Source organism: Miscanthus floridulus, chromosome 16 (genome assembly GCF_019320115.1).
Source record: "Miscanthus floridulus cultivar M001 chromosome 16, ASM1932011v1, whole genome shotgun sequence".
Lineage (NCBI taxonomy): Eukaryota > Viridiplantae > Streptophyta > Magnoliopsida > Poales > Poaceae > Miscanthus > Miscanthus floridulus.
The window spans coordinates 85521057-85549051 of NC_089595.1; the positions used below are offsets into that span (position 1 = coordinate 85521057).

Genomic DNA, 27995 nt, shown 5'->3' on the forward strand with positions numbered 1-27995 from the left:
AATACCATGTCTTGATTCTATTTCTTTTGGTATTTGTGATCTATTTGTGTTACTCCAGCTCTTGTGCAGGTTACCTGTGTGTGGCACAATCTTTAGTGGGTGTCTACAGGTTGGATTGAAGTTTGAAATCGAAAGGAGCAAGTTAGGGGTCACTCTGCAGAACTCATGTATATCAGACGTGTCCGGTATTGACTGCAGCGTTTGAGTTAACCGGACGTGTCCGGTATTGGCCCCTGCACTGTTTTTATCTATTCACTGCACTAATCTTTGTGCTGCAGGGGTGTGGCTGTTAGATTCATTTAGTATCTTTTATATACTATATGGCTAACTTGTGAGGAGTTGTATTGCTCTGATTTGGAGTTTGCATTAGGAAACTCACATTACTAATCATTTCCATCTTTAAAGATGTTAATTTTCAGAAACGCCTATTCACCCCCCCTCTAGGCGGCATCCTCGGTCCTTACAAGAGGTAATGGTATTGCTCTTACTCTTAACACCTTGCAGTTTTTTTCTTGTGTTTTGTCACACTGTGACTACCTTGGCAGATAGAACTAAAATATATATTGGATTTAATTCTTGGAAATTTGATGACAAATTGCAATGTTTGTTTGTAATGAAATATGTTTTATGAACCAGTTTGATTTTTTTGGGGGAGATGTTTGTTGTGCTGTTTCCATGCCTTCAAAGAGAGAATATGACATTTGAATCAATAAAATTTTATAGTGACTGTTGTTGGCAAAAATATTAATAGTAGTTTTGTGAGTATAAAGACACCATTCTTTTTTTCTCTGCTCTCTTTTATTTTAGATTTTATTTCAGGCAGCAAAGTACGAAGTTGATCTACTTAGCACATTTGTTCATATGATTCACTGGCTAGGGTGGGTAACAATGGTACATAGAGTTGCCTAGACAAGCAATTATGATCCGACCATTTTAGCTTGAAGTTTAACTACTTAATAAAAAAGGGTTCAACTTCTCGAGGCATTGTCTCAATTAAGACATCATAACTGAAGCGAAGTTGGATAATATATGCATATATCCTTCACAGGTAGTTCACTTTTCTAAATACTAGTGGGAAGCGCGCGCCCTCGCGAGCGTCTGTAGATATATGTTTGATTTATGGGTTCAAAAGTGTTTAAGAGTGATGCAAAAATATGTACAGGAGTTTATATATGTATTGCAGATGGGGTCCACCACTTGGAGAATCCAAAAGTTCAAGAGGACTTCGCATATACAGGATAGCGTGGTCTTTATCTTCACGTCATCTGGGTCAGGAATGCTGATGTGCAATGCTTCTATCTTGATGAGCTCCCTGCGCGATGCTTGCTCTTTGTTATGACCGTAAAGTTCTTTGTGGAAAGAATGGTCAAGGGATAAGCAATTGTCGACATTAGTAGATGAATGCTTTGATGATCCAGAGCCCTCGCAGCAGCAGAAATGGGGAAGCGATGAGTAGTCCATAATCTACAAACATTAAGCACCGCTAACTGTTTTACTCAAGGATCTAAGTGAGAAGACAGGTAACAAGGAAGAATATATTTGCAGTTATTTACCTTCAGAAGTTCATTTCTCCCGCAGCCAGTCAAACCTTTAACCTTCTTTTTTGCCCTCTCCTGCATTAAGGACTTCACAACCTAGCAGCATGCTCAAACTAACTGTCATCAGTGGTAAAAACCATAGGTCTGAGCATCAGTGGTAACTGATAATACCTTCCAACAACCAGAAATTATGTATGGAACGCTGACTACATAATAGGTCTCTGTCTTTTCAGGGTAATTCAGACCATCAACTGTTGATATGGAAGTCCACATCTGTGTATCATATCAAAACTATATTAACAAAATAACATGCCACAATCAATAACCAGAACCAACACAGGTAATGCACACAGGATGCAATTTTTTTAACAAAAATATGGCATAAGCGAAAAATTATTCTCTGAACTTCAGTGTTAACACTTTGCTAGAATACCATACAGAGATGAACTGAAAAGTGCAGAGCTCAAAGTTCAAGCTCTTGAACACAAGAGGTTCGATAAAGGTAACTCCAATATATTCTATTTATCCCTAGATAATTACTAAAAAGGATTATTTAAGTTATTATTATACATGTTCATACAAGAATACAAACTCATTACTGTATGGTCTAATGGGAAAAAATGGGTCAATAGTCATAGCACGTACCTTTATTTGGCTCAGTGTTGATAGTTCTAAACCAATCATATCCAGAACTTTTATACAGTTGGTAACAGGCTCCCAAACTGTTGTGTCAGCCTAGGCTAAATGTGGTACAAATAAATTAGGACTGGATTCATATGCTTACATAAGTGATCTTAAACTCGGAGCATTTTGTCGGATACTCACCCAAATTATAGGATCACGGTACACATTAATCTGGATATGAGATTGCACATAGTAGTGGACCTGAGATAAAATACCTCTTTTTTAGTTGGCACAACACAATTCAGTAGAAAGAAGCAGAAGGGCACAAATAAAATGAAGTTAGTTGAATAAGATCATTATTTAGGTCACTGACTGACTGTGTACTACAGCCAAAGCTTATATCAACATCTAAAAGAAACGTTTCCGCAGCATACAGTTGAGACTAAAAAAATTCGCTAATGAACTAAATAGGAGCCTGTAGGTGAAACCTGTAGAAAAGTTCAGAGGAGGTTACTGTTGCATAGGAAAGCACATTTCATCTAATAAAAACATTGTTCAAAAAGGCATTCGCACGAATATGAAAAGGCCAATTAAAGTGAAGAGATCAAAATGCCTTGAACTTTTTTTTTAGTTTGCTAATGCCAGATTTAGCCTATATGGTGTAAATTGCATTCCGAATTGAAATTCGTAAACATTGCTGACAAATATAGTGAAACTAAGTGTTTTGGCAGTTTTTTTCCAATTGAACCATGAAAACGCTATTATTTTTGTACATGATATGAGCCTTACCAAATGGGCTATTTTTTGTAATTCTAATTTCAATTCCCAACCATTTGGTAGCCTGTAACCTCATGGATTAATTTTCAGCTCACAAAAGAGGCAACAACTGTCCTCCATTTGTGTGTCACTACCGCAAACAGCACGTTTGCCGTGTGCCACAGACACTCGGCAAAGGGTTTGCTGAGTGTAACACTCGACAAAGTGCACACGGCATCTACAGTGCCCTCAAACGGCTCTTTGCTGAGTGTTTTCTGTCGAGCACTCGGTAAATCATTTTTCCGAGAGCTGAAACCGGCACTCGGCGAAAAAAAGTAACGTGACGGCGAGGGAACGGTCACGGCAGGTTTGCCGTGTGTCGAATCCCAAGCACTCGGCAACATTTCGCACTTTGCCGTGTGCAGAATCCGAGACACTCGGCAACCTTCCCCCATTTGCCGTGTGATGAATCCGTGCCACACGACAATAGTTCCACCTTTGCCGTGTGTTGAACCCAAGGCACTCGGCAAACGTTAATACTTTGCCGTGTGTCAAATACAGCACACTCGGCAAAGACTGGCTGGTAGGGTAAATTGTTGGCTTCTTTGCCGAGTGTCATAGCTCAGACACTCGGCAAAGCGACCATTTCAGTCCCAGAAAGCATAGAATTTTGCCACGTGTCCACTTTGCCGAGTGTTTTAACGCAGGCACTCGGCAAACAGTCTCTTTGCCAAGTGTAACACTCGGCAAACCGGCCATATATTTTGTACGGTCACGTATAACATACGCCAATTAAATAAACATTACAGGCATCACACATAATTCACAATAAACATCACAGGCAGTTCATATAGATATATCGACAGCATATAAATGCAAATAAAATTCAGAATCACTTGTAGGTTCATTCACAACCATAAATAGTCACTAGTCACAGGTAATCCACATATGCAAATGCAAATAAAATCAAAAGTAGTCACTAAGGCCACGGGTTCCACTGCGACCACGCTGGGTCATGAGGCTCATTCGATGCCGCCGATTGATTCTGCACAAAAGAGAAGAGATTGCACGTGTGAGACAAGATTGAACAACACGTATGGTCTCTCTGCTGCCTAACAAGTACAACACTTACAACTATCAGCAATATCTTCTCAGTTGCATTGTGCTCTAGTATGATTGTTTAAGTACTAGTTGGTAACAAACATATAACATTAATCCGTTTAATTCATATATTTCCATTCTTTTCCTTTTGCCATTTCATTTGCTTGCTGTCTATCAACTTGGTTTTCTAGTTTATTTCTAGTTTCTAGTTTCTAGTGTCTGGACATCTTTGTAAGATTGATTCTGCATAAACTAGAAACGGTGAATATAAGGTTGTGAAGTGACTCACAGTGCCTGAAACAATATTTGGAGCAGGTTGATGAAGAGGGACTGGCATCGGTGGCGGAGGTTGACCGATTGCAGCGTAAACACCCCTCATATACTCCCACATCTGGGCTCGCTCAGCATCCATCCTCTGCCTGCATCCTCTGCTGCTCTGCCTCCATCCTCGCCTCTAGCTCCTCCAGGCGCCTCGTTTCTTGTTACAGCTAAGCCTATAATATTTCATCCCAATGTTACAATGCAATGCAAAAAAATACCAAAATTACACATGAATCGATCTATGTTCTCTATTGCCTATACAAAAAGTTTTGAAGTCAAACCCTAATTCGACCGTCACATTGACTCCAAATCTTACCGAATCCTTCTCAACGCTACGATTCTGGTAGGTGGCATCGGCGTTCTTGAGCCCAAAACATAGTGTAGCAGTAAGCACCAAATGGCGTGATGAACGAAGTCTTGATCTGGTCTTCCTCCTTTAAGGAGATCCGGTGATAACCAGAATAACAATCTAGAAAGCACAAGAGCTCACAACCGACTGTAGAGTCGACGACCTCATCAATGCAAGGTAAGCCTAAGGGGTCTTTAGGGCAGTGTTTGTTGAGATCGGTGTAATCAACACACATTCTCCATTCATTATTCTTTTTGCGTACAAGGACTAGATTTGCCAGCCACTCTGGATGGTACACCTCTTTAATAAAACCGCTGCTAAGAGCCGTGTTATTTCTACGCTAATGGTCTCCTTTTTGTCTTGCGTGAATCATCAAACCTTTGCTTGATCAGCTTGGCAGTCGCCGACACGTTTAAGGAGTGCTCGATCAGCTCTCGTGGAATGCCGGGCATGTCTGCAGGTTTCCATGCAAACACATCGATGTTTTTGCGGAGGAAGCTGACGAGCGCGTCTTCCTATTTGGGGTCGAGATGGGCCTCGATCCGGGCCGTCTTGCTCCTATCGTCGACGACGAGCTCCACCTCCTTCGTGTCCTTGGACTTAGTCACAGACCGAGGTGGATCCTGAGTTGGGATCTCCTGCTCCTCCGCTGGCATCTTCTTGGAGTCAGTGAGGCTGTCCTGCATTCGGGCGGAGAGGTCGAGCGCTTTAGCGATGGCGAGGCCTTCCTTCTCGCAAGCGTAGGCGGTGGAGGTGTTGGCCCACAGGGTGAGAACGCCCTGCTCCTTCGGGATGTTCAACAAATAGACATAATGCGGCACAGCCATGAACTTGGTGAGAGCTGGTCGACCAAGGATGGCATGGTAAGCGGTGTCAAAGTCTACCATGAAGAAATTCACGTACTCAGTACGGAAGTGCTTGGCGGTGCCAAACTGGACTGGCAGCGTGATCTACCCCAAGGGTTGGGACGCTCTGCCAGGTACAATCCCCTAGAATGGAGAATCAACAGGGACGTGATCATCCTTTGAGAGACGTAACTCAGGGCACCGACGAAGAGGATGTTGATGGCGCTCCCACCGTCGATGAGAACCTTCTTGAATTGCACATTGCGGATGGTGGGCTCCAACACGAGCGAAAAATGCCCTAGATATAGGATATCTGCCCACTGGTCGGCCCTACTAAAGGTGATAGGGTACTCCGACCAGTCTAGATATTTGGGATCAGCGACGGTGTCGTAGTTGGTGATCGACATGATCCGCCGAGCTGTGAGCTTCTGCTGCAATCTGTTCTCGAAGGCGGCGTACCCTCCGAAGATTGTGGCAATGGTCTTGTTGGCATCTTGAAAAGCGGGTCTTGCGTCCTTAGGACGCTCCTCCCCCTTATCATCATCTGACTCATCATCCTTGCGCGACTGCCTCTTCCCATCTTCATCGCGGAATGCTTTGGCCATGCCTAAGCACTGCTGCATGGTGTGCTTGCTATTCTTATGTATTGGGCACGGGCTGTCAAGGAGCTTCTCGTAGTCAGCATTATAATTGTGCCTAGCGCATGGCTGTTCTATGGTGTTGACGAAATTGTTCGGTCAACGGTGGCGTAGCTATGCAACCCTCAAATCCTCCGGCCTATCATCATGATGGCGTCCGCGATCGTCATAGCGCCTGTCGCGGTCTCCATGGTGTCGTTCTTCACGGCGATCATCATCGCGATGCGGGTGGCGATCGAAGCGGGAGGCACGAGCAACGTCATCCTTGTATTGCCGATCAGCTTCTTTGGAGTCGGCGTATGAGTTTGCTATCTTCAGTAGGTCTCCGATGGTCTGGGGCCTCTTGCGGTAGAGCTTGAAGCGCAGCTCCTGGTGATGATGGAGTCCTCTGGTGAATGCGGCAATGGCCTCACTGTCGCTGATGTTGGGGATGGAATTCCTCATTTCCGAGAAACGCCTAATGTAGCTTCGCAGAGGTTCCCCAGCTGTCTGATGAAGTTTCTCCAGATCATATTTTGTGCCAGGCTATTAACACGTTGCCATATAGTTCTTGATGAAGACTTTCTTGAGATCATCCCAAGATTCGATGGAGTCCTCCCTCAGGCTCATGAGCTAGTTATTTGCTGATTGGGCAAGCATGACGGGCAAATAATTTGCCATCACATCGCTGCTTCCTCCGGTGGCGCGTATAGCGATCTCGTAAAGCTGTAGCCACTGCTCGGGATTGGCCTTGCCATCATAGGGATCAACCCCGAAGATCTTGAAGCTTGCAGGCCACTGGACAGCTCGCGGCCTTGCCGTGAAGGGGCGAGGTCCCGCGTGCTCGATGGCGGGAAGTGCTAGGATGCCGGCAGGGGCGCCATGATTGTTGTCGTACTCTTGTCGGCATTGGAGTTCTGCCTGATGCCGCTGGGTGCGACTGTTCTCGATGGGATCGCGGGCGTCGAGGTTGGCATTGATGCGGTCGTGGGGGTCATCGTGCAGGGGTTGATTAACCTCCTGGTTGGCGTCGCGGTTATTGGGGCGAACTGGTCGGCCATACCGGTCCCTGGGTACTTGTGATCCGAGGTTGACGGCGATATTGCCCCTGGATCCCCTCTGGACGAGCTGGCCCTCTCTCTGGTTGCAGCAAAGTTCGGAGCTATGGTAATGACTTCCCCCATCTTGGCGAGAGCCACGGGGGTGGCGACTGCGTGCCGACGCGGTCAAAAAAGGAGCTGGGTTCTGGATGTCGCTAACTTGGACTTGGGCTGCTTTAAGCAGCGCTTGGATCTTGACCACTTCCAGCGTTTGTGGGAGCCTACCCAACTCATTGGTGGCCACGGCCAAATTGGCGCTCGGCGTTTGCTCCACTTGTTGATTGTCCACCTTGAGGAACTCGTGCTGGAGATTGCGGGCGAGAGGCGGTAGACCGCCTCCGGTGGCCTGGGCAGCATTGGCGGCTTCCTCATTGTGGCGCCGTTGGCGATCGGTATTCCTGGCTTCGCGCTCATAGCACTGGACACTGTTTTTTCCATCGACAGCGACGCTGTCGTGGCTGACCATGAAGAGCTCTCCCACGAAGCCTGGCGGGAAGGGAGGGCAGCTGTTGATGGTCTCGGTGGAACCCTCGGAGTATGGCTCGGGGCTCTCCTCTAGGATGGCGTTGAGAGATTCATCCGGGAGCTGCCAGATCTGCACCATGTTCACCATCGACGTAGGTTGATTGGCCTTAGGCAGATCAATTTGATAAAGGTCATTGACCTAGCTACGCTCGACAAGGTCAATGAAGAGATGGTCCATGGCGTCCTGATAGATCGAACCCGCACCCACTAGCCCAAAAGGATAGGACCTCGGCGTGTTCTCCATCGGGGACTCATAATGGGCGAAATGTAGGCCTGTAGCGGGGAGTGGTCGGCGTTGGACAGTGCGCCCTTCTAGAGTTGCTGTGATCACCAGATCTGAATCTTGCCTCCTCGGATGGTGTGTGCGAGCAGGGCGCTCAGCGTTAGTGGTGTTGTAACCTTGGAGTGCAGGGGTTTCGCCACCCTCAGCAGGTCGATCTAACACCGACTCCATGAGAGACAAGCATTTGGCTAAGCCATTGGTGACCCGATCAATAGATGCGATCAGGTCGTCTTGATCAATGGATCTCCTAGCCCGGCGAGGAGCCGAGATCGGAGCTGCAGGTGCCGGTGTCGGCATGATTGGTGCCAACATGTTCAGGGCAGGATTATCCTGCACTGTCTCCACGATCTCCCCGTCACCGTCGGTGTTGATGACCCAAGTCATGGATTCAATCGTAAACTACTGGTCTGGCTCAGCAGAGTTCATGGAGCTTGGGAATTTGACCATCTGGTTGTCCATGAAATCAGCACGCACACCCCCTACCTAGCGCGCCACTATCGACGGAATATGGTCGGCAGTCTACCAAGGGGTATACCCGCGGTAGTAGATTGATCAGTGGAGGTGCGCGTAATGGGAACTAGATGGTGACAGGCGCAAAGACAGCAATTTAGACAGGTTCAGGTCATCAAGTCGACGTCATACCCTACGTCTTGTGTCTTTGGTGGATTGTATTGATTATGAGATAATTTTGAGGGGGTCCCTACTCGCCTTATATAGCCTGGGGTGTAGGGTTACAAGTCGGTTAGATCTATCTCTAATCAGTTACATGATAAGTATCTACAAGGAATACAATACCTAGCATATCCAATCAGATCTTCCTTTATCGCCAAGATGTCTTCTCGTTGCCTTGCGGTGCACACCGAGCAGTGCCGAGCACCGTGGGCCTTGATCTCGTGCCCATGTGCCGCCTTGTGGGTATCCGAGGTTATACCCCCTATAGCGTTGCAAACGTCCAATGGAGTAACATGTTTCCTGATGCGGTGCTGGTGAATGGAGAAACTCTGAAATCTGTTCACCGGCCTCTGTGTTGATACAGACAGCACCAGTGCACAACAGGTTCATTCCAAGGGTAGCCCAAGCCATTTTGAAGCTAGATGGTTAAAGGAAGAAACTGTCCAGGAGATTGCCCAGACAGCATGGGTGCGGGCTTCAACCCAAAGCCGGGGTTCTTTGATGACAAAAGTGAATCAAGTGCATTCACACCTGCATTCGTGGGACAAAGAGGTCTTGAAGAAACATGTCCACCGAATTAAGAAGTTGAAGAGAGAGTTGGAGAAGTTGAGGCGCGGGCCGATGATGGATGAGTCGATAGCAGCCTAGAAGGAGATCCTTCTACAATTGGAACTGCTAGTAGAACAAGAAGAGACTATTGGGTTCAAAGGGAACGGGTGAATTGGCTCAAACATGGTGATAGAAACACCGGTTTCTTTCATAATTTTGCTTCTAGCCGAAAGAAAAGAAATATGGTGAAGGGGTCGGTGGATGATCAGGTGTGCGGCATGAAGATTTGGAGATGATGGGCTCGATGGTGAAAGAATACTTTGGCAATTTATTTACAAGGGAGGTTCAGGAGTTTGATGATGGGGTTTGACGTAGACCAGAAAGTTTCGGCTGAAATGAATCAACTCCTCCTGGTGCCTTTCAGTAGGGAGGAGGTGAAGAAGGCTCTCTTCAGTATAGGGGATTTGAAAGCCCCGGGGCCTGATGTCCTTCATGCTATATTTTTCAAGCGTTTCTAGAATATGTTGGAAGATGATCTAATTGAAGAGGTGTTAGGGGCGATACAAACGGCGACGGTGCCAATGGGGTGGAATGACACCACCATTGTTATGATCCCTAAAACTGATAATCCTGATAAGGTAACCTAGTTCCGCCCTATATCTCTTTGCAATGTAGTGTATAAGATCATCTCCAAGATGATATCACACAGACTCAAAGTAAGTTTACCAGAGATTATTAGTGATCATCAGAGTGCCTTTGTGTCGGGAAGACTGATCACAAACAATATATTGCTGGCCAATGAGTGTATTCATACAATGAAAAAGAACAAGGGGAAGAAAGGCCTTTGTGCAATCAAGCTAGATATGCATAAGGCCTATGATAGAGTTGAATGGTGTTTTTTGGAAAAGATCATGGCCAAGTTGGGTTTTGATCAACAATGGATTAAGCTAGTGATGGCTTGTGTTACTTCAGTCCGCTATAGGGTCCGCTTCAATGCTTTTGAGACAAACATTTTTACTCCCACCAGAGGACTGCGGCAAGGGGACCCGTTATCATCATATTTGTTCTTGATGGTAGCTGAAGGTCTGTCTTGTATGATTAAAAATGCTGAGGAGAGGGGAGATTTGGAGGAGGTGAAAGTTTGTAGAGAAGCACCGACAATTTCTCACCTTCTTTTTGCAGATGACTCACTTATATTGATGAAAGCGGACAGGAAAAATGCTAATTGTCTGGCGGAAGTTGAAGTGAAGACAGAAGTTTGTCAAACTCTAAATATTATGACGGAATCGTTGAGTGATAAATATTTGGGGCTTCCAGCGTTGGTGGGAGCTGATCGTAGTGATTGTTTCCGTCATCTGATTGATAGGGTGGTGACCTGAATTAATGGATGGAGGGAGAAGACTCTCAGTTTAGGAGGGAAGGAAACTCTTATCAAGTCTATAAGCTTAGGCCGTCCCAGTTTATGCGATGATGGTGTTTCGTATTCCAAAAACTATTTGTAAAGGAATCACAAGTGCCATCTCACAGTACTGGTGGGGGATGATGAAGACCATAACAGATTGCATTGGCAAGAGTGGTGGAAGATGTGCCTAACCAAAGCTCAAGGAGGTATGGGGTTCAGAGATTTACAGTCCTTCAATCTGGCTATGCTCGCAAAACAGGTTTGGAGGCTACTCAGTGACCCGGACTCCCTTTGTGCTAGAGTGCTTAGAGCTCAGTACTACCCAGATGGTAACTTGTTGAAGGCTAAAGTGAAAAGTGGTAGCTCATACACTTGGAAAGCATCCTAGCTGGATGGGATTGCTTCAAACAAGGATATATTTGGAGGGTTGGCGATGGTGCGCAGATAAATATTTGGGAGGATCATTGGATACCGACAAGTCACAATTTGAAAATACAAACGGTCAGAGGGAACAATATTGTGTCCACGGTTGATGAATTAATTGACCCAATAAATGCAACATGGGGTGTGGACCTAGTGAAAGCTATCTTCTGGCTGACGAACGTTTACCGAATTCTGCAAATACCTATCACCTCCAGTAGGGAAGATGTGGTGGCTTGGCATTTCAATAGAAGTGGCTTGTTTTTGGTTCGGTTGGCCTACCATTGTCAATGGGAAACTAAATTTGGGCCGAGATGTAATCGGGAGCAAGCAAACACTGCATCGAGGAACAAGCTATGGAAGAATTTGTGGAAGCTAAAAATACCTAGAAAGATCAAGATCTTTAGATGGCGGGCGCTCAAAGGACTACAGCCATGCCAAGCCATTCTTGCAAATAGGCATGTCGAGGAAGGAGGATGCCCGGTTTGCCAGAATGGAGCAGAAGACATTAAACATATGATCTTCACATGTGACCGAGCAAAGAAAGTCTGGTGTTCGGTTGGCATCAGGGATAAGATCTAGAGCCTTCTGGAAACGAACCGATCAGACTCGGTAATTCTAGAGGAAATCACCAGAAGAGATGAACAGATAGATGTGCTAGAGGTGGGCTTGGCGGAATTAATCCTGACTGCCGCCTGGTATATTTGGTGGGAAAGACGACAATTTGTCCATGGAGAGACCATTCAGAGGCCTTTTAGGTCAGCCATGGCAATTGTGGCGTTAACCAAAAACTACAAAGTAGCAATGAAGAAAGGATCAAAACTACAGCAGGGTTGGAAGAAACCTCCAGAAGGAAAGGTTATGGTGAATGTTGATGCAGCTTTCAATGAAGAAGCGGGATGTGGAAGTGTGGGTGCTATAATTAGAGATTGCTCAGGTGGTGCTTTAGCATCTGCTCAGCTTCGTGCCCCATCTAATAGATGCACCGATGGTGGAGGCTTATGCCTTGAAGGAAAGCTTGATGCTAGCACAACACATTGGGTGTAACCGAGTGATTGTCCAATGAGATTGTCTGGAGGTGGTACAAACAATGAAGGATGGAGGATTCTCGGCGACTTCGGCAGCTGCATTGTATGATGAATGCAATATCATATGGAGCAGATTTCAGGATATATCGATTGAACATTGCAGTAGGGAGGTAAATCAGTTGGCTCATAACTTAGCAAAAAGAGCTATGCAATATAAGCAAACTTGTACCTGGGTCGATGAATCCCCTAGCTTTATTCTAGATCTGTTGACCAATGATGTATTAATCCTGAATGAATAAAGTCTGCCTTGTTGGTTTAAAAAAAAGGGCGTCATATCATAATTAGGCAGTATAAATAAGAAGTAAGAGGCAAATGTCGGCAGCACATGTTGGATTGAATGATTAATCATAACTAAGAACTCAGCTAATTTGACAACCCATGTTTTAAATATGACCGAAGAAATTGTATGGCTGTATCTGTTCTAGCTACCTGAGCCAAGAACAGACACTATGCTATGAGAAACAAATTGGAGTAAATAATCTGTAAATTAGAACTTGTTTTTGGGGAAAAAAACTATAAGCTCAGTTTGGATGGTAAAATAATAGGATAACTACCAACATGTGCCCGTATAAAATATTTATGCTAGAGTTTATTGGGCTCATTGCACTAAAACAAATGTAACAAACAACATGACAGATTTCAAAAACAACCATTCCATATTGAAGGCTGGAATGGGTGCACCAAACCTGGTTTTCCAGAAATGACAAAAACCAGCTTTAGCTGATCTTTCAAGAAATTGTATTATTCAACTCTAATGGTTCTGACAAAAACACCTTGTAAGCTGCAAGGCAGAAAGGACAAGCGCCGATACACTGGTCAAAGTAGACTAACCTTGAGATGGGGTTTTTTTTTTTTTGAGAAATTGAGATGGGGTTTAGATCCAAGCAAACAAACAACGGTATCTTCCAAAACCTCTATATTGGTTGTTACTGTGACATGGCAGTCTGTTGTAGCAGATTGATGATTAAGAACAAGATGAAAAGTCACACTTCTGGTGCCAAGCCCTCAACGTGGTCCTTCTCTTTCTGTTGAACATTTTCAGTAACAGAAGAAAATATATTAAGGTTTGGTGTTCAGCTTATAAATTTCTGCATCAAAGAATTCACACACCAAATCATGTAATAGATGACATAAGCAAAGGCAAAGCAATGGTGTCACTATAGCATGAGAGCATAGACAAACATCAAAGACCATGATGCTGAAACTTTAGTTTCCAGCAGTTCATAGTCATAAGGCTGATGAGAGAAGTGGATCACATACAAATAGCTGCAACATGCAAGGCCAGTTTTGAATGGGCAACAATAAGCACGGTGGATTAAAAAAGGACATGTAAATACTGTGAAGACAAATATGAAAATATAAAAGCTTCAGATGGCTACAATCTAGATAGAGGGGCTGACCCCTTTTTCTCGTCGCCACAGATGCTTACACTAAGTATGCAAAGCACACTTAGATTCATGGCAACAAAATTTTAAAAACACAAGCAATCAATGCGTTAGGTATTCATTGGTCAACATTTAATTGGCCTTGAGGAGCACTTACATTTAGTAATTCCAAATTGTCCACTACCCATGGCTTGAAGATAGACCCAGAAAATGTCATGCTTCAATCAATTTTTTCATTATTGAGCATAGTCTGCACAAGGAAAAAAACAGTAATGAAAATAACCCCTTTGGCCAGATGGAAGCAAAGCATGGAGAACAAGGTATGTAAATGATGATTAAATTGGCTGAAAGTAAATTTACTTCTACAAGAAGACCTGTCCAGTAAACATAAACCCAAAATTATCACATTAGCAAAATGAAGTAAATTAGAGACAACAAGCATGCAGTTGATAGGTATGGGACCACCTTTCATGAGCTTGTCGAAGTTCACAGAACTCAATATCCAATTTATTAAACACAATATTTTGCAGGCAAAACCATATTTAAAGGATAATTTCACACATAGGCCATTAACCTAGGACATGAGACTAACACATGGAGATCTTGTCCACAAAAAATCTTTATATTAAAACAAGGTCAATCAAAGGCTCAGCAGCCTAATCATCAAGCACCTTGAACCATCAGAACAAATTGTAGAAAACTGCACGAATAAATGAATAGGAAAATTAGATAATACTCCAACATTGGAAAAGAATAATAGAAAAAAGTAAAAGCACGATGTTACAGTACCGCGAATAAAAGCTTTGCTAACATAGGCACCAGGGACGGAGAGAGAAAAAAGACTGAGCAGCAGCCGCATACATAGGTGCTGATTTGGGTACAGGACACTGCAGAAATACGATGGTCGCAGCCAAAACGCACAGCACAGGTAGGAGACTGCAGACTACGGAGGTTCTAAATGGAGGATTGCCCTCAGGCAAGGAGAGGAGACCAAGCAGCACGGTGCAGCAGGAGCCAAATCGGTTACCAAACTGCAATCCACCAAAATAAAATACAGATTCACCAAATCAAATGTAGATCGACCAAATCAATCTAAAAACGCATCAATTAAAAGCATAAATGAGATGAACACACCCGCCCCGCGCCACAGCGCTGTTTGGCCGTTCCGCCTCCTCAAGCCACCACATGGTCGGTCCTGCCAGGGAGAGGTCCAGGAGGATGGCTCTTTCCACCCGTATGTCGGGGCCTAGAGGAAAAGGCGGAGCGAGGGGAGGTGAAGCGAGCGGGCCTCACGGGGCCGCGCTCGTTCGCTGCACGGCGCCGACATCGGACTGGGGAGAGGGGATCTGGAGGAGGAGGCATGGGAGGAAGTAGGAGAAGAAGATGGTGACGTACCGGCAGATGCAACCGCCGAGCTGAGCCGCCGCCACTAGGGTTTCGTCGAGCGCACGCGGACCGCCGGGAGGAGGCAACGCTGGGGGCACCCACGCCAGCGGCCAGCCGCCGTCGGGGCCCGATCACGCCGCGCCGTGGCCGGGGACAACCACGGCTGGTGGCCACGCACGGCGCCGTGCCGCAGGCCGGGAGCACCGTCGCGCCCCGCCAGCGCCTGGAGCAGTGAGCCGGCAGTGCTGGCACAGCCAGCACGCCGGGGGAGGAGGAGGGCGGCCGCTGCCGCGGCCCGCTCGCGCAGGTGGCCGTTGCCCTAGCCGCGTTGGGAGAGGTCGGGAGAGAGAGAGAGCGAAGAGGAGAGAGTGGAGGGGGAGAGAAGAAGCGTCGGAAGGAGAAGCAGAAGCTGGGTATATATTTGTTTCGCTGGATTCGGACGAGAAGTCGGAGAAGTTGAATAGAAGCAGAAGAATTTTAGGAGAAGCACGAGAAGCCGCTTCCCATCAAATCCGCTCCAAGCGATCTGGGACGTCGAATGGGAGATTGGACGGTGGGGGATTTCTAGGTGACGTGGCTGCTGCTTCTCCCGAGGAAGCTGGCCAGCCTTGTAGAGCTTCATAAATCCGCTCCAAGCGTTCTGGGACGTCGAATGGGAGATCGGACGGCGGGGGATTTCTAGGTGACGTGCCTTGCATGGCTGCTGCTTCTCCCGAGGAAGCTGGCCTACCTTGCATGGCTGCTGCTTCTCCCGAGGAAGCTGGCCTTGTAGAGTTATATTATAAAAAATTATTATTATTATATATTATATTAATATTAATTATTATATATATATATATATATATATATATATATATATATTGCGTTAGCTCCTCGAAAGGAAGCAGCAGCCATGTCACTCTAATTTTTTTCGACCGTCGGATTTTCGAATCGATGGCCCATATCTCCTCGAAAGGAAGTAGCTGCCATGTCACTCCAATTTTTTTCGACCGTCGGATTTTCGAATCGATGGCCCATATCTCTTGAAGCTGATTCTCGTCCGGAGCAGCTTCCCGTCGTCCTCTCCGGCTTCTTAGAATTCTTCGCTATATATATATATATATATATTATAGTCCATCACGCGCGTCATCGCGCGCGCCGGTAAATCACCTGGTTATGACGCAGGCAAAAAAGATGCTTAATAGTTGCATGGAAACAATATTAAGAGTTTAATATAGATATGTTACGCACAAGAACTGAACGATTGGAGTTTTTTTACATTTAATATGGTAAAACTATTTAGAATTGTAAAGACGAAATCATTAATGTGGTAGGTGACATTTCATAGCAATAACATAGAAGCCAATGCACTAAACTATTTCAGGTCTTCACACTGCATGAAAAATATTTTAAAGCTTCTTTTTTCACACCGACCATGAAGCATGAGTATTATTTCCTCTCTAGAGTCACAGAGATTAGAAATTAGAAGAAGTAAGGAAATGGCATCTACCTTACCCGTGTATTTGCGTCTTCGTGGCCTATACCCATGAAATCTGCATTTAAGCCATCAGCCATAAATTTAGTGTTAAGTTTAGGTACAGCAGCTGTGGGAAAAAAACAATTTTGGAATAAAAATAGCCAATCTGTGAATTGTGATGAGGCATCTGGACTTGCTTGAATATTGTAAATCCATACAGAAGCAACTAATTAACTATTTCCAGATCTTAACATACTACCTTCTTCATTTATACAATATATTTAATCTCTTATTAAAATAAATATAACTGTTTCATAATCCACAAGATCGTGCTACCTTCCTGCTAGAAGCTTAGTAACTTCATAAATCAGGTCAACATACTATATACAGTGCAAACCACCTTTCTGGCTTGGTTCAGAAGGTAAAAGTCTTGGAAAACCGGTTAATCTACTACAAAAATAAGCACGCTAAAATCCCTGAAAAAAAAACAACAATAAAGGCACATCATCTCTGTTGCAAACATACTCCTCTATCATCTAAAATGCTATTTCTGTTGCACTGAATGACCTCTATCATCTAAAATGCTATTTCTGTTGCACTAAATGACCTCTATCATCTAATGCTATTTCAGTGTATTCATAAAAAAATGCAAGCGGTATGAGTCCAGTAAATTTGTTATACATAGGACGGTGGGGTGTTTGGGTACAAAGAATGACTGACTGGCTGTTATAGAATACTAACAAAAAAATCGAGAATTTATGTAAACAGGTGTAATAAAAGAAACAACCACTTATTCATCATTTGATATGTACCAGATTGTGAGGAACCCTCATTCCTTCAACTCTATTACTCCATCCATTCCAAATTATTACTCCAACCACTTGTTCATCATTTGATATGTATCAGACTGCAAATTTAAGTTTGGTTGACACATTACAATGTAGCAGTGGCTGAAAAAATAAGTTTATTTGAGCCGTTCAGTACTGCAGTGGAAAGGAAATATGTAGAAGAACCACCAATTAAATTTGCAGATCACCTCGTCGTCGCTGACTGGCACGGACGCATGCACGATGTTGCCAATCGTTGTGACCTTTGCGTCGAGGGTGCTCTTGGTCTCCTGCACCTCAACTTCTTTGGCTGCCAATCTCTTCTTAATTTCGTCTGTGCTCTCCATGAGCTTCTTCAGTTCCTCTTCTTGGTTGCTCTGCAAACAAACAGGGCGCCGTCACATAAAACCCACAACTCCGAGCAGTATCATCAGCATTGACATATGTTGAACCAATAAAAATGCAAAATAGCAAAGGCACAAAAATATGTCGAGGTATACTAAAAGCACCTCACAGTCATCATCACATCATTAGCAAGGGCATATGCTCAGACTTAAATAAATAAAACAGCACCATAGTCACACACTTATAATCCAGAAGAGGCACATAGAATAATTTTATTGGCAGGTAGGCAATGATTAATTATTTTGGCAAACTTTTTTACACAAGACAGTGTGCCTGTTGTGGACTGTACATAATTTCTTCAAACATTACCAGATGAAAATATTAGTGGCGGAAATATTAGGCTCTCAGAGAATAATATGGTGCTTCAGAATTTTGTGGCTTGCCAAAAAATCTCTATAAATATTAAGAACTATTTAAAAGAATTAAAATATGGCCATACATTTTGAAGCTGATGCTGTAAGACACAAGGAAATGAAGGACTATTTCACAGTTATGATCCCCTTAACCTATAAAAAAGTCTTGTCTCTGTCACAAGACTGGTATAATATAAGAGCATTGTCTTATATACTGACTGAAATAAGAAAGAAGCACTATGTTTTTTAATTCAGCAAAAAAACCTGGGATGTAGAAATATTGCTGGCCTTTTACTTTTTCTACATCATCACTAATCTACCGGCAGAGCACATATGGCAAGATGCAGCACCTGATTACTCGAGGTGGTGCGTACTGGCCAGTGCATCCATGTAGACATTTCATCAATGATCTTGAAGGCATTTCCCCAAATGGTGTACCTGCAGAACACATGTCGGTATTTGTGAAACACATTAAGGGCTGAGGAGGCACCAGCAATGAACCAGCACACTAATGGACTCATTCAGCACGTGCTTTGATTTATGTTCGAATCATAAACTGTATGTAACCTTTATTGAAATTGGAAAGCACAGAGAAGATAAACCATCTTACAAAACACATGTTGTCCGTACACGTCAACCCAGAATACACAGTTAATCTAAGAGTAAGCATGACAGGTTAAAACAAAAATGCGTAGTTAATATAAGAGGAAACAAACAACGGCACAGACAACAGCATTAAACAAATATTTCAGGAGACATGAAGTCACTAACCAATCCTAAGAGGCCCTGAGGAGCGATGCATGCAAAGAAATTCAGATCGAGATGATCACATTCAGACCTGTAAAGATCAACAACTGTAAGCAATCTGATGGCAAACACACATCACTAGATACTACATGGGAAATCTAAACGAATAAGAACAAACATATACCTGTCAAATTTAGGGAGCACTACAGATACCTCACCCCGGCATACGAAACAAATTTAGGGATTTTAGTCACACCTTTCGAGCCCTCATAGTATACACTTGCAACAATGAAGATCAATTTCAAGACCTGTGAAACCAAGCTTAAATCAGCTAATTGGAATATAAAACTCTCAAACTTGTAAGACCTGTCTTGTATGAAGGCTTGTGGCATAGTAGTCAAAATTCACATAAAAGGAAGCACTACAGATACCTCAGTCTAATCTGTTGCATTACTCTATAGTCTGCAGTACTAAATAAATATAGACAACAAAACTAGCTTGAGCATGTACTGCTTCCGGGTAGTTGACTGAAGAATCAATGGCAACAGTAGCACCAAGGCTGGGCCCGACTAACACCATAGGCCTTTTGATGTATGATTTCCAGAACTACACAAACAAGATAAGTTGTAAGGGTCACATCACTGTAACTAAGAAAATAACAGATCAATGTAACCATTAGATAGTAGCGTCGGTTCACGACAACTCGACAAGAACTGCCTGGTCTTAATTGGCTGAACTGTTAGGCAAAGGGAGAAGCGGTGGGTGTGCTGTTCATATTCTCTGGTACGTTGTCTTTTAACGAAATGATAAGCAGCTCTCCTAGGTGTTCGAGAAAAAAACACAAAAGTGGAAAATAAACCGAACACTATTGTAGCAACTCAGGAGAAAGTTGTTTATTTTATAGCATGCCTGGCAAGGACGGCGGTTCAGCTATTCTCATGGTAAGTAAGTTGTTACTCTCATGGTAAGTAAGTTGTTGAAATCAACTACTATAACGCTCTAATGTTATAAGCAAGCTGTTCAAATCAGGTACTATCAGTACTCGAGTAGCATTCTAGCGTTTGCCATATTAGAATCAGGAAATTAGGTCACCACAAGGAAAAGGACACACAATGTGCAATTAGCAAAAGGTACAGATAAGTGAAAAAGGACGAACAAGGAGAGCAGCGGCGTTGGGTACCGGTGATGGCGTGTAAGCGGTAACCCTAGTGGTCCTACGCGCGTCGCTGTCGACGACCGAGGCGGACAGAGGGGCCCAGAAGGCGCCGGATCTGGCCAACCAGGCGACAGATCCGGCAACCTAGTAGGCGGATCTTGTGGAGATGGGGAGGGCTCGCGCTGGATCCGGCTGCTCGCCGCAGATCCACCGCCTCCATTGGCTACGCGAGGTCGACGCCGTGCTCCAGCCTCAGATTGGCCGCCAGGAGGGGCCCCGTGAGCGGCCGCTCTAGATCCACCACCGAGGTTGCTAACGTGACCTCCTTGTCGTCATGCACGGCCACCACGGAGGCTGCTCCGCCGCCAGAGGCCTCCGGCGCGTCAGGGCGTCCGCTGGCTGGCCGCGCGGCCGTGGGGACGACCGGCGACGAAGGGGCAAAACCCTAGGCTGTGCGACCCGCCGCGTTGCGTCGTGAGGAGGAAGCGGCGTGGTGGTGTGAAAACTCTTGTTTGGTTTTGGTGAATTGATGAAACCCTAAGTGCTAACCTAGTTTATCAAGTGATCATGAAATAGGTAGCACACTTCAAGTCAAGAAGCAAATGAAGATCATGACATGACGGTGGTGATGCCAAGGTGATGATCAAGGGCTTAGACTTGAAAAGAAGAAAGAGAAAAACAAAAAGCTCAAGGCAAAGATATAATCCATAGGAGCTATTTTGTTTTGGTGATCAAAACACTTAGAGAGTGTGATCACATTTTAGGATTGATAGCCGTACTATTAAGAGAAGTGTAACTCGTATCGGAATGCGGTTATCAAAGTGTCACTAGATGCTCTAACTCATTGCATATACATTTAGGATCTAGTGGAAAGCTAACACCCTTGAAAATGTTTGTGATAATATGCTAACACATGTGCACAAGGTGATACACTTGGTGGTTAGCACATTTGAGCAAGGGTGGAGACGTTCGAAGTGAAAAGGAGTTAGTGTCACTGGTTTTTTAGTGACCGGACGCTGGACCTCGGAGGGACCGGCACGTCCGGTCATATGAACCAGTGAGACGCTGGCGTCGGTCATGCGACCGGACGCTGGGTTGCTGAGCGACCGGACGCTGAGGAACAGTGTCCGGTCAAGATGTCGGACGGTACAGTGCTTAGGGTTAAGCACCAGACGCTAAGCTATGTCCGGTCAAGTCTGACCGGACATGTCCGGTCATGCTTGGGAGCTTACTGTAAACAATTGGACGCTGAAGGCTCAGTGTCCGGTCAGTTGAAGTGCTACGTCCAATCAACTCAAGTGACCGTTGAGATCGGTACACGGGGCTGTCTGTGAGCGACCGGATGTTGGGGGCTCAGCGTCCGGTCAACTGACCAGAGCGTCCGGTCAGCCCGCGTTATGCCCAGTGAAGGGGTATAACGGCTCTATTTCATGGGGGCTTCTATTTAAGCCCCATGGCTGGTTCAAGCTCACACTCTTGGCTATTTCCATTGACATAGCATACTTATGAGCTTAGCCAAAGCCCTCCAACTCATCTAGATCATTGATTCATCATCATAGTGAGATTGGGAGTGATCTAAGTGCATTGCTTGAGTGATTGCATCTAGAGGCACTTGGTGATTGTGTTTCGCTGTGGATTTCGCTTGTTACTCTTGGTAGTTGCCGTCACCTAGACGGCTTAGAGCAGCGAGGATCGTTGAGTGGAGTTGGTGATTGTCTCCAACTCTGATCATGGTGATTGTGAGGGGTTCTTGACCTTTCCCCGGTGGAGTGCCAAAAGGTACTCTAGTAAATTGCTCGTGGCTTGTGTGATCCTCATCTTGTGTTGGTTGTGCAGCACCCTATTGAGGGTTTGGCGTGTGAAGCCAATTAGTGCGTGAACCTCCAAGTGAGTGAATCGCCACAACGAGGACTAGCTTGCCAGCAAGCAAGTGAACCTCGGTAAAAATCATTCTGTTCATCATATTGATTCCGAGGTGATTGGTATTCATTGTTTATCATCCTTGTGATTGATTGGTTCCTTCCACGACACGGCGGTATAACCTTCTTGCTTACTCTTTATATTACCGCAAACTAGTTGTCAAGTTCTTTAGTGTAATTAGTTGTGAGAGCTTGTTTATTTTGTTTAGTGTAGCTCTTTAGTTAGTTTTTGAGAGCACACTAATTTAGCCAAGTGTCATAGCATTTGTGTGGATATACTCTATTTGAAATAGAATTGTGGTAGGTGGCTTGCATTTTAGTAGGCTAGCGCAATATTTGCTTTGCCGCATAATTATCTAACATATTTGTTAAGTGTTGTTGTAGAAATTTTATTAGGCTATTCACCCCCCCCCCCTCTAGCCATTAGGACCTTTCAAGTGGTATCAAAGCCGAGGTCACCGTAATTTGAGGCTTAACAACCTTCGGTGTTAAAATAGCTCAAATCAATAACACCAAGAAGCCACCCTAATTTGATGGCTCAAATTATTCATATTGAAAGTCAAAGATGACCACACACATCAAGTCAATAAATAGAATGGTGTGGAAGGTGGTAAAAACCAAAATTGAGATTGATGATCCGGAGAATCCCACCGCCGCCGAAGAAGTACTTCTCCAAAACAATGATATTGCTCTAAGTGCTATTCATGATGCAATTGATGCAAGAACTTTTGAGCAAATCAAGAATATTGAGATGGCACATGAAGCTTGGAAGAAGTTGGAAGAATCATTTGAGGGCACTCAAGCCGTGAAGGGTGCAAAGGCATACATCCTCAAGGATAAGTTTGCTAGTTTCAAGATGAAGGAGGATGAGAGTGTACCGGACATGTTCCACCGGATGGAAGTGATTGTAAATGATCTCAAGGCACTTGGTGAGAAGATAGAGGACAAGGACTTCTCAAATAAGTTCTTGAGATGCTTGCCTTCTAGGTTTGGCACATTGGTCACTATCCTAGTGAGGAGTGGTTTGGACACCATGATACCAAACCAAGTGTTGGGAGATATCATGACCGATGATGCCTATAGAGATGATGATGAGAAGGAAGAAAAGAGGGAGAAGAAAGATGAGAAGAAGGAAGACAAGAAGAAGAGTGTGGCATTCAAGGCCACATCATCCAAGGGCAAAGCAAAGCAAGAAACATCAAGTGAGGATGATGATTCATGGGATGATAGTGATGATGAGAAGATGGCTCTCTTTGTCAAGAGGTTTGGCAAGTTCATGGTGAAAAAGGGCTACCGTACAAGAAGGAAGAAATCTTCATCCAAGAACAAGGAAGAACCAAGAAGGTGCTTCAAATGTGGAAGCAAAGATCATCTTGTTACACAATGCCCATACAATAGCGACAATGATGATGACAAAAAGAACAAGAAGAAGGACAAGAAAGAAAAGAAAGAGAAGAAGGACAAGACATTCTTCAAGAAGAAGAAGGGTGGATCATATGTGGTCACTTGGGATAGTGATGCCTCCTCAAGTGATGATGATGATGATGATGATAGTAATGATCACAAGACCACTAAGAAGAAGGTTCTTGCAAGTATAGCAATCAATGAGAAGCCTTCTCTCTTCAACTCTCCATCATGCTTCATGGCTAAGGCCACTAAGGTACAAACTTGTGATGATGGAAGTGATGAGGAACATGATAATGAAAGCGATCATGAAAATGATAGTGATAGTGACAATGATGAACCTACTAAAGATGAATTATTTGACATGCTAGAAGATGCTAGAGAACACTTTGACATCAAGAGAATGGAATGCAAAAGTTTGCGTAAGGAACTAAAAGCCCTTAAACAAGCATTTGATGAGCTCAATGCATCTCATGAGAGGCTAGAGGATGCCCATGAGAAGCTTGGCAAGGCTCACAAGAAGCTTGATAAAGCTCATTCCTCTTTGCTTGATGAGCAAACTAAAAAGAAGCATGTTGAAAATTGCAATGTAGGTTTAACTTGTGATTTAATTGATACACCACTATCTATGCCTATCATTGTTCCTCCAACTAACCCTTCTTGTAGTACTACTACTTCCACCTCATCTAGTAGTGATGGTCTCACTTGTGATACCTCACTAATGGTTGAGAATGAGAATCTCAAGAAGGAGGTAACTAAGCTCACTCACACCTTAGCTAAGGCTTATGGTGGTGAGGACCGCTTGCTTATGTGCTTGGGTAGCCAAAGAGCTTCTCTCTACAAAGAGGGATTGGGCTATACCCCCAAGAAAGGCAAGACGACCTTTGCTCCTCACAAGACCAGTTTTGTGAAGAACAATGGTCGGTTTTGCACTAGTTGCAAGCAAGTTAGTCACAAAGAGTATGAATGCAAGAACAAGAACAAAAATGCTAATGTATCCTCCATTAAGCTTGATTCTTGCTATATGCTTAGAAAGGGTGCAAATGGTATTTATGCTAAGTTCATTGGTAAACCATGGATGGGCTCAAAAAAGAAAGCCATTTGGGTGCCAAAGAGCTTAGTGACTAAGCTTCAAGGACCCAAGCAAGTTTAGATACCTAAAAAGAATTGATCTTCTTTTGTAGGTAAACTATAAAGCCGGAGGTGTTCTTGATAGTGGGTGCACTCAACACATGACCGATGATGCAAGAATGTTCAACTCAATCAACACCAATGGCAATAATGGATATGATAGTATCACATTTGGTGATAATGGCAAAGGCAAGGTCAAAGGGCTTGGTAAGATTGCAATATCCAATGACTTGAGCATATCCAATGTGTTGCTAGTAGAGAGCTTGAACTTCAATTTGCTATCCGTAGCTTAATTATGTGATCTTGGATTTAAGTGCATATTTGGAGTAGATGATGTAGAGATCATAAGTGTAGATGGCTCAAATTTGATCTTCAAAGGCTTTAGATATGAGAATCTATACTTGGTTGATTTCAATGCTAGTGAAGCTAGATTGTCCACATGCTTGTTCACTAAGTCAAGTATGGGTTGGTTATAGCATAGAAGACTTGGTCATGTTGGAATGAAACAATTGAATAGATTGGTTAAGCATGACTTGGTTAGAGGCTTAAAAGATGTAGTGTTTGAAAAGGATAAGCTTTGTAGCTCTTGTCAAGCCGGCAAACAAGTTGGAAACACACATCCTAAGAAAAGCATGATGAGCACTAGTAAAGCATTTGAGTTATTGCACATGGACTTGTTTGGACCAACACAATACACTAGCATTGGTGGTAATAAGTATGGTTTTATGATAGTGGATGACTAACTAGATACACATGGGTATTCTTTCTAGTGGACAAAAGTGATGTATTTGCAACATTCAAATCATTTGTCAAAGGCATTCACAATGAGTTTGAAACCACCATCAAGAGAGTTAGAAGTGACAATGGTAGTGAGTTCAAGAACACTAGAATTGATGAGTTATGTGATGAGTTTGGAATTAGACATCAATTCTCAGCCAAGTATACACCTCAATCAAATGAACTTGTTGAGAGAAAGAATAGAACACTCATTGATATGGCAAGGTCTATGCTTAGTGAGTACAATGTGAGTCAATCTTTTGGGTCGAAGCCATCAACACGGCTTGCTATTGCAGCAACCACCTCTATTGTCACAAGTTGAAAGAAAAGACACCATATGAACTCTTGAATGGTAGAAAGCCAAATATTGCATACTTTAGAGTCTTTGGTTGCAAATGCTATATCTTGAAGAAAGGAATAAGATTGGACAAGTTTGACAAGAAATGTGATGAAGGATTCCTACTTGGTTATTCCACTACAAGCAAAGCATATAGTATATGGAATTTGGATAGTGGTACTCTTGAGGAAGTTCATGATGTTGAATTTGATGAAATCAAGGGTTCACAAGAAGAGAATGAAAACTTGGAAGATGTTAGAGGCATTTAACTTTTAAATGCCATGAAGAACATGGATATTAGTGAATTAAGGCATAGACAAGTAAATGATAATGAAGATGATCAAGTGCAAGTGCTATCCAACTCAAATGTGCAAGATGATACAAATCAAGATAGTGCAAATGGCTCTCATGACATTGATCAAGATCAAGTGGCTAGTACATCATCTCAACCCAATGATCAAGCAAGCTCAAGCAATCAAGTTCCAATCCTCCAACCAACCAATGTTGCAAGAGATCATCCATTAGACACAATCATTGGTGATATTTCTAGAGGTGTTCAAACAAGATCAAGATTGGCATCATTTTGTGAGCACTTCTCATTTGTGTCATCCATTGAACCAAAGAAGATAGATGAAGCATTAAAGGATGTCAATTGGGTAAATGCTATGCATGAAGAATTGAACAATTTCACAAGAAATCAAGTATGGGAGTTAGTAGAAAGACCAAAGGGACACAATGTGATTGGAACCAAATGGGTCTTTAGAAACAAGCAAGATCAAGATGGGATAGTAGTAAGGAACAAAGCAAGATTAGTAGCACAAGGCTATACACAAGTTGAAGGTCTTGACTTTGGATAAACATATGCCCCGGTTGCTAGATTGGAAGCAATTAGAATCTTGCTAGCCTATGCTTGTGCCCACAACATCAAGCTCTATCAAATGGATGTCAAGAGTGCATTCCTCAATGGTTATATCAATGAAGAAGTATATGTTGAGCAACCCCCCGGTTTTGAAGATGACAAGAAGCACAACCATGTGTACAAGTTGAAGAAGGCATTGTATGGCTTGAAACAAGCACCTAGAGCATGGTATGAGAGGTTGAGGGACTTCCTACTCTCTAAAGGGTTCACAATGGGCAAGGTTGACACCACTCTTTTCATCAAGAAGATTGGAAAAGATCTATTTGTATTGTAAATCTATGTTGATGATATCATATTTGGATCAACCAATCAAGATTTTTGTGATGAATTTGGAAAGATGATGACTAATGAGTTTGAAATGTCCATGATTGGAGAGTTGAGTTACTTCCTTGGTCTTCAAATCAAGCAATTGAAGCATGGTACATTTGTGAGTCAAGGCAAGTACATCAAGGACATGATCAAGAAGTTTGACATGAGTGAAAGCAAAGCCATTAGCACACCAATGGGAACCAATGGCAACTTGGATAGTGATGCAAGTGGAAACATGGTAGATCAAAAGTTGTATCGGTCTATGATTGGAAGCCTACTCTATGTGACCGCATCAAGACCGGATGTCATGTTTAGTGTATGTATGTGTGCAAGATTTTAAGCCTCACCAAGAGAAAGTCATTTGAAGGCTACAAAGAGAATATTGAGGTACTTGAAGCATACACTAAATATTGGGTTGTGGTATCCCAAGGGAGCTAAGTTTGAGCTAGTTGGTTATTCCGACTCGAACTATGCGGGATGTAAGGTTGAAAGGAAAAGCACTTCGGGCACATGCCAATTGTTGGGAAGATCACTTGTCTCATGGTCATCAAAGAAGCAAAATAATGTTGCATTATCAACCGCCGAAGTCGAATATATATCCGCCGGTAGTTGTTGTGCACAAATACTTTGGATGAAGGACACCTTGAGTGACTTTGTAATCAAATTCAAGAAAGTGCCATTGCTATGTGACAATGAAAGTGCAATCAAATTGACCAACAACCCGGTTCAACATGCAAGAACTAAGCACATTGATGTCCACCACTATTTCATAAGAGATCATCAACAAAAAGGGGACATTTGCATTGAAAGTGTGGGCACCGAAGATCAACTTGCCGACATATTCACCAAGTCATTGGATGAGAAAAGGTTTTGCAAGCTAAGGAATGAGTTGAACATATTGGATTTCTCAAATATGTGTTGATGCACCCCCACTCATATGACATGCCTCTCCTTCGAGCTATCAAAGGTAAAAGTTGATTGGCATGACATACATCCTTGCTAAGGACTTGTTTAGTGCATCTAGTCATTCCTCTATGTCATTAGGACCTTTTATTAGGATCATTCATGAAAATCAAATGAATTTGATGATTGTATGGTACCACTATTGCTTCTATGCTTGACTAAATCTAGTGGTAGCATATGACATGATTATGGGCTTGTAAACCTAGTGTTTAATCTAGAAAATGAACTATAAGTGTTTAACTCAACATGGTACAAGATAACCCTTATTTGGAGGTGTGAAGAAGCTTATACTTGGATCAAACCGAGTTAAATATCTTTGGGAAATATTCTA

General features: G+C 43.5%; 1 protein-coding gene and 1 pseudogene across 6 annotated transcripts; both read right to left on the minus strand.

The window, feature by feature from the left end:
- Positions 1 to 1068: 1068 nt before the first annotated feature.
- LOC136510958 (phosphatidylinositol/phosphatidylcholine transfer protein SFH12-like) lies at positions 1069 to 3015 on the minus strand (annotated as a pseudogene).
- Positions 3016 to 3846: 831 nt separating this feature from the next.
- Positions 3847 to 15329, minus strand: LOC136514213 (uncharacterized). Of its 6 annotated transcripts, none has more exons than XR_010773572.1 (5): positions 14971 to 15329; positions 13733 to 13825; positions 12360 to 13215; positions 4309 to 4513; positions 3847 to 3963 (listed from the first exon to the last, which is right to left on the minus strand). XR_010773572.1 is itself a non-coding variant. In XM_066508195.1 (3 exons), exon 1 carries the CDS (start codon positions 7862 to 7864, stop codon positions 6785 to 6787), a length of 1080 nt encoding a protein of 359 aa, XP_066364292.1. In that variant the 5' UTR covers positions 7865 to 8949; the 3' UTR covers positions 3847 to 3963; positions 4309 to 4513; positions 4657 to 6784. The 6 variants fall into 6 exon arrangements, 2 of the variants coding, with proteins under 2 accessions (XP_066364292.1, XP_066364291.1); XR_010773571.1 differs by having other exon boundaries at positions 13733 to 14606; XR_010773570.1 differs by lacking the exon at positions 14971 to 15329 and adding an exon at positions 14710 to 14963 and having other exon boundaries at positions 13733 to 14606.
- Between the last annotated feature and the right edge of the window lie 12666 nt (positions 15330 to 27995).

Bases quoted from the DNA above. Each gene is read 5' to 3' on its own strand.
- LOC136514213 (XM_066508195.1), bottom strand. From the start codon at position 7,864: ATGGTGAACATGGTGCAGATCTGGCAGCTCCCGGATGAATCTCTCAAC.